Source organism: Kryptolebias marmoratus, linkage group LG11 (assembly GCF_001649575.2).
Source record: "Kryptolebias marmoratus isolate JLee-2015 linkage group LG11, ASM164957v2, whole genome shotgun sequence".
In the NCBI taxonomy this organism is placed as follows: Eukaryota; Metazoa; Chordata; class Actinopteri; order Cyprinodontiformes; family Rivulidae; genus Kryptolebias; species Kryptolebias marmoratus.
The window spans coordinates 24,892,998-24,903,077 of NC_051440.1; the positions used below are offsets into that span (position 1 = coordinate 24,892,998).

Consider the following 10,080-nt stretch of genomic DNA (forward strand, 5'->3'; position numbering starts at 1 on the left):
CTGAGACCACCCCTCTTCTCTTCTCTCCTCTCTCCTCTCCTCTCCTCTCTTCTCTTCTCTTCTCTCCTCTCTCCTCTCCTCTCTCCTCTCTCCTCTCTCCTCTCTCTCCTCTCCTCTCCTCTCCTCTCCTCAGTCTGAGAACCCATCTAGTCCATCCTCTTCTCCTCCTCTGTCTCCTTCCACCACCCCGCCATCCTCAGACGAGGAGGAGGAGAAAGAAAACCCCCGTTTTGCCAAACCCAAGGATACACCTCCTCTTCCTCCTCCTCCTCCTCCTCCTCACCCCAAGTGGCAGGTACACTGAGCGTTGAACTTCTGCACAACCTTTGGAGGCGTTGTGGTTTTATTTGAATCCTGATAAATCGGTGACGCCTGTGTGAGTTCTGCTTCTCCTGGTGTTTCCAGCCTTCTGTTTACCTCCGTTTGCTGGAGAATCCCGGCGCCGTGGTTCAATCAACCGGTTTCTTCTTCTCTCCTCCTGAGTCGTCTTACAGCCACAGTCGTTCTCCGTCTCCTCTGCGCTCTAAAAGCCCTTTCAGTGCTCCTCGCTCTCCCGACTCTCCTCGCTCTCCCGACTCTCCACCTCGCCGTTTCTCCGTTTCTGCTCCGGATGCTGATCCGTCCTCCGACGTGTCTGAGCAGCAGGTGAACTTCACCCTGTTTTCACTTCGCACCGCTCTCCTTCTGTCTTTGACCTCCTCCTGCTTTCCCCTCAGAGCAAAAACCAGAAGTTGTCTTCTGGAGAATTTTCCCGGAGGAGTATAAGAGAGAGAGCGGTCCTCCTCTCCTCCATGTTTCATGGGTCCAACAAACCATCTGCTGCTTTGTTTGTTACTCAGGTTGTATCCGATCAGCTGCTGGCATCAACATATTCATATCCAACAACAACTTCTTTCACATTTCTGAAATTTAACGGCTTTAGATTTGGGGTTAATGTCAGCTGCTCAACTTTTCATTTAGTCATTTTTATTTTTTTATAGAGATTAATCAGATTTATTGTCAGCATTCACACTTGTTTTTCATTTATACGTTTTCTGCAGTCTAACTACGTCTGCATACTTTGTGCTATTTTAGCCATTCATACGTCAAAATGTTCAACTTATTTAAGAGTTTATGCTGCTTTTAGCTTTTAGCCAGCCTTTTCCTCTTTACGCAGCCTTTGCGTGTTCCTGTCACCTCACCGTGTGAAGCAGAAAAATTGGGCCAGGATTTATTTATATCCTATTTTTTCAGCCTTTTTTACTAAACTTTTTAATACGAAATATATTTGTTCTCCTCGGCCTTTAATTTCTGTCTGACTCCACTTCTATAGGTGGAATCACCTGCTTCCTCTTCTCCATCACCTCCTCCTCCTCCTCCTCTGTCTGTATCTAAGAGCTCCATCCCTTACCCTGCGGTCCACCCCGTCCCTGACCCCACCGTCCAGGCCGGTTTCTCTCCCGTCCCACCCAACGCTCCTGAACAGAAGGACAAGATTCCCTCACCTTTTCTCCTGTCTTACTCCGACTCTGACAAACCTGAGCAGAGTTCTCTTCCCTGTGCTGATTCCTGCTCATCCAACGATGAAACATCTTCTCCCGTTTCTTCTCCTGACGAGAGTCAGAACAGCTCCACTTACTGCGACGCCGAGAGGATAAACGGGAATAACTGGGAACATAAGAAAGTTCATGGAAATGCTCAGGAGTTATTTCATGATAGAAACATAGCTGAAAAGGATTACCTGAAGGTAACGGGTTTCTCTTATTTAACATGTTTTTATTTATTCTCAACTTTCACATAAAAACAAAAAACCCGAATCCTAAACTGAAAACTCAAAATAACATTTTTAGTTAACCTGTTTAGATTTGATGCAACACGTGCAGCCCTGAGTGGTGCTGGCATCTTTTTTACAAGAAAAAAATAAAGTGTAATAAATAACAGTCACAAGCTTTATGACACTAATGTTGTGATTAAAACAATAAATTATTGATATCTATAAAAAATACTTTGGTTTGAGTGCAGGAATGTGCAGCAGGTAACAAATAGTTCTGATATTTTATTTAATACTGCAACATTATTTAAGTTTATTTCTCAGTTCAGCTCTCACAGATAAGTGTTTCTTATCATTTCTAAAAGCAAACATTTAAACTCAGCTTGTCAGTTTTCTATACTTTTATTTGGAATAATGCTTAAATTTACCCCAAATTCATGGCAAACTGCTCACACTTAGATTAACGAGCAGCTCTGTGAATCATTGTCCCTGTGGTCCTCGTTTAGCGTGCTGGGAGCTGCGATGACGAGTGCGACGGAAGAAATGCTCCGAAATCAGTTGTTCGCTCCGAGAGTTGTCCCTCTGGAGCTCCCAGTTACAGTAAAGAGGTACAAGTCCACGCCTCAGTAACTCGGATTACGGGTTTTCGTCTTCTTCACTTGCATTCTTTCTGTGGTTTCCTCCCTTCTGGCTGAAATGTTAGCGCACAGTTGGAAAGGTTTCCTCAGCCATTGATGCTAAAGCTCAGATTCTGGCCATCCTTTACGAGACAGACCACAGGCCCAACGCCGTGCCGGTAAGACGCATGTGGATGCAGAGGAAGCTAACCCAGAATTAATGGTGCTTTTTGATTTCTAAAGCTTAGATACCAACACATTTGATGCTAACCCTTTGGCTTTTCTGGCTTTAGTTCCCTAACCAGGAAATGTAAACCTGGGAAACGAGGATGACTTTCAGAGGATTTGTGTAATCTGTATATATATGCAGTTACTGCCAGCTTAGGTCACATACACGTTTAGCTTGATGCTAACACTCGTCAGAGATTAAAGCTATTTTAAGTTTTCTGCAAACCACAAATGTGTCTAATCTCCACACTTCTCGTATCGCCTTCTTTACTTCTTCGATAGGAGGAAGCATGAGCGTAAATCTGTTCGAGCATCAAACAGTCAGAAGTTTCTTATTTTGGTCAGAGTTCCTGGTCAGTTGTCATGAATCCGTTTCAGGTGTGTTCAGCTCTGACATCTCTGCTCCCGCTTGGCGGTACATCGAGTACCCCAAAGCGTTTTCCAATCGGACGTCTGATACCTGCAGCCACACCACACAGCGATCAACAAACAGTTATATAATTCAACGTAACGCTGCTCAGACAGTCCTCCGACTGACAGCGACCGCAGCGGACCCAAAAACAATCAGAACGAACATTAAACCAAAACGCACCTTACCCTTCCAATGACATGGAATCCATTTTAATAAAATCCCATCAAAATGGACTTTATAACCAGAAGGATTTTGATAAACACTTCATTAAAACTTAATCAATCCTCCCAATTCAGTAGGAAGTCCTACAGGGCGGCTGGGACGGATTGTGTTCAGACTACTGAAATAATGCAGATAAAAGGGGTGTGGACCACCTCCTGAGGTTGTCTGAGGGAAGATCTCTTCAGTGCACATTGAGGCAGTTCAGAGCTGTGTTTATTGGCATCAACAGGTCTGAACAAACTTAAAGAAATCAGGTTTTTACTCCAGTTTGAGACCGACACCGTTTCCCACTGTACACTGGTTTTAGCCTCATGCACCTTTTTTGTTTTTCCATATTTCACTGAGACATTTCAAGGCTGAAATAATTAAGAATTATCCAAATTACTGAACGCTTCTGGTGTCTCAGAGACGTTGAGATTATATCCCTGTATCCTGTGTCTTTCTAAAATCCGTGTTTTCTTCAGGTGGATGGGATAAATGCTGATGAAATAAGGGATTTATGTGATTTATTGTTCGCTCTGTTGGTTCTGAGAGAAGAATTAGTTTAGTGTTCCTGAAATCTACTGGATCAGAAAAACTGGTTAGAAAGTTTGATTTATTTATATTTTTCTTTAGGAGAAAGAAGAGAATGTTTATATAAATTTTGGGGCATTTCTTGCCTCTAAGTAAACTGCTATCTTTGTCCATTTTATTTTATCTTTTTATTCGAGTCAACTTTTATTTTTTGCTGATTTCAACCTTCTCTCTGTCTAAAAGCTTTTGGCAACGTTTTGTTTATTTATTGTGTGAACATCCATCTGATGTCACTCCCTGTTATAGAAATGTTGTATATGTGTGAATGCAGCAACTAAAACTGGAAGTTGGACATTTTAATGAATTTTTCTAAAGCATTTGGTCCATAAAGTTGGACATATGTGTTTGTGTGTTTTATCTTGACTAACTGGGACTTTATTATTATTATTGGCTGTTGCTTTTTTAACAAGTTGAATTGTTTTACTTTTTATTTGACCGTCTAATCCCTAATTTATAATATTTAATTTGTGCGTGCAAGCTTTTACTGTTATTTTTTTGTCTCTGGGAGCAAACTTGCTGTAAACCACGTGATGAAAGTGTTATATCTCCCCTCCTGGTCTGCTTCCCCTCAGTGCATGGGACGTAAGGAGTTCCCCGCCGGCCTTGGCGGCAGCGACGTCTGCCACTTCTGCTCCAAGCGGGTTTACGTGATGGAGCGGCTCAGCGCCGAAGGCTTCTTCTTCCACCGCGAGTGCTTCCGCTGCCACGTCTGTAACTGCACCCTTCGTCTGGGAGGACACGGGTTCGACTCGCAGGAAGGTACGTTTGGTTCACTTTCTGCAAAGAACTCTTATCTTCTTTGTTTTTGTCTTGTATTTACTTTAAAGCAGGGGTCAATCATGGTCCTCAGGGCCACCATCCTGCATGTTTTCCTTGTTCCTCTGCTCCAACACACCTGATTCAGAGGTTAAATCACCTCTTCATGTTCTGCAGAAGCCTGTTGATCACCCATTGATTCAAACCAGGTGTGTTGGAGCAGAGAAACAAGGAAAACCTGCAGGATGGAGGCCCTGAGGACCAGGATTGGACACCCCTGCTTTAAAGGTTCTGGTAATGCTGGACTCAGCTGACTGCACGTTTTGATTCATTTATTTTCACTTTGTTTGCAGCAAAGTTCTACTGCAGGATGCATTATGCCCAGCGCCAGTCCAGCTCTCACCTGGGCAGGGTCAGACGGAAAACGGTAAGAAATGCAGGAAAGGTTGCATTCAGCAGTTTAGCAAATATTGAATACAGTTGTATATTTTACACACCTAATCTCCTGTTGTCAAACAGCTCTTAGTTGCAGACTTTTGGCCATGTTTTTGTTTCATTTATTCTTGATAACTTTAAGGTGGAAAATAAATTAAAGCAATGTGAATACTAAATATAATTTCTTGCTTGTTTTGTTTCCAAGATAAAGATCAGTTTAAAATATTTTAAATCAGAATTGGGAAAACCTAATCAGGAAGTTTGCAAGTTTTTTAATTTTCAGCTGTAAAAGCAAAAAAGATTAAGTGTCTTTTCATCCATGATCCATTTTATTCTTGCGTCTTTTAATGCTTAAGTCAATTTGTAGTCATTTTCTTACACTTTTGCTCTTTTTTTCCACAGGAAGACCAAAGCCACGTCAAACCCTCACCTCTGGACAGCGGGATCTTTTCCTCCCCGGGCAGAGTCCAACCCGCAGGTACCCTGGTTTCCATGCTTAGGCGAGGTTTGAGCTGGCCGAGGCGTGCTTGTCGGGCTGTGTGTGTGTTGCCCCGGCGGCTGTCGGGAGGCGTGTGTGAGTCTTTGGCAGCGGTGGGGTCCCACGTCAGGAGCTGCTCACATGATTATATGTTCCTGTTTGAGCTGCTGAGCCTGAGCTGCCCTCTGCTCTGCATGATGCATGAGGTGCTGGGACAGATCTACCAGGAGCCTCAGCTGGCTCCGGGCGCTTACAGCCTTTTTTAAAACAGAGTGGAGTTTTATGCGAAGCATATATATAAGTATGTTACCTGCAGTTATTTCAGTTTGGAGAGTCACAAGGGAATTTAACTAGCAGATGCTCAGAGCTGGACCCATTCAAGAATGAATTTCCATCAATAAACGCCGTATTCAACGAGTTTACGTCACTTAAATGCGCTGAGGCTCCTGAACTCTGCTGCAGATTTGCCTAAACTCCTTTTTTTTTCAGTTTAAACCCAAAACATAGAAGTATAAACAAAATTGAGGTCAACTGATCTCGTTCTGGAGTAAAACAAAGAGGCAAATGGAGAGAAAACACCTGGATTGCTCAGCTGATCAGTGGTAGGATATGTTTATCAGCCACAGTGGATGCAGGAATAAAAATACTTAATACTGCTGGAAAAGTTTTAATTTCAGTTGTTTCAGGTGGCAGGAATATGTTCTTGCGTTCGCTCTGGTCTGAGTAGCTTTTAGCTGAATCCTTCTGAGAATTTCTCCCTGATTCTTCAAACTGAGATCGCTTTGGCTGCCATCTTCTGCAGATAAGATGCTTGCTACTCAAAGGTACTCTGCACAGCTGCTGTTCAGAAACCTCTTATGAAGTGTTTATTATTCGAAAATATCACCTAAATCTGGTCCTCAGACAGGGATTCAGATTTATGAGAAGCTGAGTTTAGTTTGAATAAAGTCCAGACTTTAACGGTGAAACCGTCAGTTTCAAACTTCTGACAGAGTGATGATGTGAGATTATAAACTCATCACGGCTTTTTAATCTGCACAGCAGAGATGTGCAATGGAAATGCCAAAACAGTATTTTTAATTTATTATAATTTGATTGTAAATCGAATTACATTTCAGTATTTGCATTATGTATTTTGTGTTACTTTACGTGTTAAAGGCTCATTCTTAGTGGTTGTTTTATAAAACTGGATTCAAATGAAGAATCAATTTGAGTATTTAGGTTCACAAACATGCTTGTTTTAAATCGTCACTGTTTTTCTAAAAACACCAAGATTTGTCTAAAATGTGTATGATTTAAAACAGTTTTTGACTTTTTAGCAAAACGATTCATAAATTTTAATAAAAGTGAGAATTTAATGAGAAAAAGAAATCATTTTAAACCACAACAATGAGCCTTGACTGAACAGTGGATGGACTCATTTCCTGAAAGAAGCAGATTTTATGAGTTTGTTCTTTTTTTGGTGCTTTTATTTTGTAAACTGAGATTTTCTGGTTTGGTTTAATCCTTAAGTCATGTCCTAGAACCATAATAAGACTATTTATGTATTTACTTTTTTTTTTTTTTACATTTTCATAACTTTTTTTCTCCACAACTTATTTATTTTCTCCTCCAAATAAATTTCCTGTCTTGTTCGCCTCGTTTTGTTCAGCCTGTTTCGAGTTTCCGCTGCTGCACGCTCTGATTGGCTGATTCCTGCCAGCAGGAAAGGTGACGATTGGCCACTTCTGGTCATAAGAGCTTTGCTGTGTTGCTTCTGCTGCTTTTGTAGCTCCGCCCCCTTTTCACCTAACCCTAATTAACCAATCAGAGAGTATCACGAGACCAGAGTCCGGCATGATTTATGAGCGTTATGACGGCCATTTCCACGCAGGGTTTCTGAACGATTAAAAAAGATATCTGCTGTTTTTATTTTATTTTTTTATGAAAAGTAAAATAATCTCATGATTAAACCAAAACTAACTACCACCAGTTAAATGGTCTCAGTTTGGGTGTAATACCACAGATCTTATTGCATTTTTTTTAATAAAGCTAAATATTTTTGAGTCATGATGTTTTTGTTTATGAACTGATTAACTTTTGATGTCAGCTCCATTCAAGATGGCTGCCACAGCAGCTTAGTCCAAACGCTAAATGATTGTAAAAAATCTGTTTCTAAAACTTTGCAGTTTACTCTTGGAGTCAACTCGCTCTGTTAGCAAAATATCTCATGGAGTACGTCTGCAACTGATTAACTTCAGGAGTCAACACGATTCAAGATGGCCGCCGCAGCTAACTCCTTATGTGACCTAAGCTAATTTCTTCCAGGAATGCTGGGTCTTTAATTTGAGCATATTTTTATTCATTTATCTAAGATTTTGGTTCTCCGGATTCTTGCAAACAAGATTCTTGCGAAATCACTTGTTGCCAACATTTCTTGGTGTTGACTGGAATAAGTTTTCCCAGCGAGACGCCTGCTGGGCCTTTGGCCAAACATTTTATTATACGTGAACATCACGTTTCTTTCTTTTAGGTTTGGTCTTTTTGTGTGATTTGCTCCCTCCCTCCCTAAAACAACGTGTTATAAAATCTAACTGCGAAGCTGCAAACGCTGGACGCACCTGTTGGCTGCGTTGTGCAGGAGAACCTTTCTAACCCTTGCTTGGTCTCTAACATCCATCTGAATTTATTGTCTGTCAGCAGCAGACAATAAACGCTGTCAACAGACTCTTCTTTCCTGTCTGTGGACAGTAACGTGTCCACGTGTCTGTGGTTCCCTCTGTTTCAGGAGGAGGCCTCCCCACCTCTCCGCCCCTCTCCAGATCCCTCTCATGTACCTCGTAGTCTTTGCTCAGGAGAAAAAAAAAAGGCTTTTTATTTTTGCACACTGCCAAAAATCATCTTTGTTGGCTGTACTGTTTGTTTTATAGTTGTGTTGTGTCAATGCAGCCTGATTTGTTTTCCTCAGTGAAAAAAAATCTGTAAAATTTGCTTAATTTATGGTCCTTCGAAGCTGTAAATACATTCATAAATAAATCTTATTTGATTATACAATTTATTTGCGTTGTCGTTTGTTGTCAGACATTTAAATTACCTTTTTAAGACACTTAGTATGCCGTATATATTCTCATGATTTAGTGATTAAAGAGCTTTTTAGCATCCGAATGAACAAGTTTGTCAGAAGTAAATTCCTGTTCCCAGCTGATCTGAAGTCAGTGATAATTAACACGATTAAACGGCGACACAACTTGCCTTTTAGCTCGCAGCTCGAAAAGCAGTTTCTCTTTAAACGCGGTGGCAGGAAAGAGAAAAACGAGTCCCACTTTAACAGCAGAAAGGACAGATCGGACGTGGATCGCGTTTCGGTTTCTCCTCCCAGCTTCTCCGTGGGCTCTGGGGCTTTTCTGTCCTTTTCCTCTCAGGTTTTCTCTCATTTCTTATGTGAATCAAAGTGAAAACATTCATGAATAGAAAGGTGTGAGGATCTGCTAGCCCAACGTATTTTCATTTCTTTGCTGTAACCAAGTGGAGTCACTTCTGTACGTTTTTGACTTCATTACTCTGTGAGTACGCATGAATATCTGTACATCAAATACCATCGGTGTTGCTCTGTGAAGTTATTTATAGTAGCTGGTGAATGTTTTAGTGTAAATACAGTAATTTAATCAGCATGCATCACTTATGGAAGTAGTAAAGTTCTTGGAATCGACACCAGTTTTATTAGAGTTACTGTGAAACTGTTTCACTGAATTTGAGGTAAAATGCATGAAATCCAACCACAGTTCTGAAAAAGTTGCACAAATGTAAATAAAAAGAGAACACAATGATTTGCAGATCTTATAAACCCATATTTTATTCACAGTGGAACGTAGCTGGATCATAGTAAGCTGCCGCCCATGCCAGAGGCACTAATGCACCCCCATACCATCAGAGAGGCAGGCTGACCTCAGAACAGTTCTCCTCTTTGGTCCAGAGGAGACACATCTGTTCACATCTGGCTTCTTCTCTGCCTGATAGAGCTTTAAGCAGCGTTTGTGGACGGCACGGTGAACTGTGTTTACAGACAGTGTTCCTGAGCCTTGACCTTTGACCTCAGAGGTTTCTCCAGATTCTTTAAATCTTTCGATGATATTATGAACTAGAGATGAGGGAATATTCAGAGTCTTTCCAATTTTCCTTTGAGGAACATTATTCTGAAATTGTTCCACTAGTTTTAGATGGGTTTTCACAGACAGCTGAACTTCTGCTCGTCTTTAAACTGAGGGATTCAGCCTCTAAAATGCTTCTTTTATCCCCACTTCTCTTTCTGACATGTTGCCTCATCTGATGTAAAATTCTCCTCCAGCTGTTTCTTATTTGTAAAACTTACTTTTACAGCCTTTTGTTGCCTCAAACTCAACAAAAAGACCTTTTTTTATCTATTCAAAAAAAGTTAAAAAACAAAAACAACTGGACTTCTATTCTGTAGCTGAAGACGTTTCGCTTCTCCTCCGAGGAGCTTTCTCAATTCAGAAATAGAGAGTGTGGAGTTGAGCTTTTAAAGCTGAGATGTGATGTAAGCTGGATTGCTTGCAAATTGTTCTCACTCTCCTAACAATGGAGGCTCGTTAGAATCCTTGTTTGTCTGACT

At 41.1% G+C, this 10,080-nt stretch overlaps 1 protein-coding gene across 11 annotated transcripts in view; it reads left to right on the forward strand.

The window, feature by feature from the left end:
• mical2b (microtubule associated monooxygenase, calponin and LIM domain containing 2b) overlaps window positions 1–10,080 on the forward strand; it is a 52,958-nt gene that overhangs the window by 33,006 nt on the left and 9,872 nt on the right. For 4 of the 11 annotated variants that reach the window (XM_017428921.3, XM_017428923.3, XM_017428922.3 and 1 more), the window contains exons 17-25: window positions 134–295; window positions 406–645; window positions 717–839; window positions 1,313–1,726; window positions 2,257–2,358; window positions 2,454–2,546; window positions 4,375–4,561; window positions 4,912–4,985; window positions 5,396–5,471. In XM_017428921.3, coding sequence (XP_017284410.1) covers window positions 134–295; window positions 406–645; window positions 717–839; window positions 1,313–1,726; window positions 2,257–2,358; window positions 2,454–2,546; window positions 4,375–4,561; window positions 4,912–4,985; window positions 5,396–5,471 — 1,471 coding nt within the window. Of the gene's footprint in view, window positions 1–133; window positions 296–405; window positions 646–716; window positions 840–1,312; window positions 1,727–2,256; window positions 2,359–2,453; window positions 2,547–4,374; window positions 4,562–4,911; window positions 4,986–5,395; window positions 5,472–7,122; window positions 8,505–10,080 lie in introns of those variants that run through there. The other 7 variants (XM_037978147.1, XM_017428927.3, XM_037978143.1 and 4 more) reach the window with 7 other exon arrangements.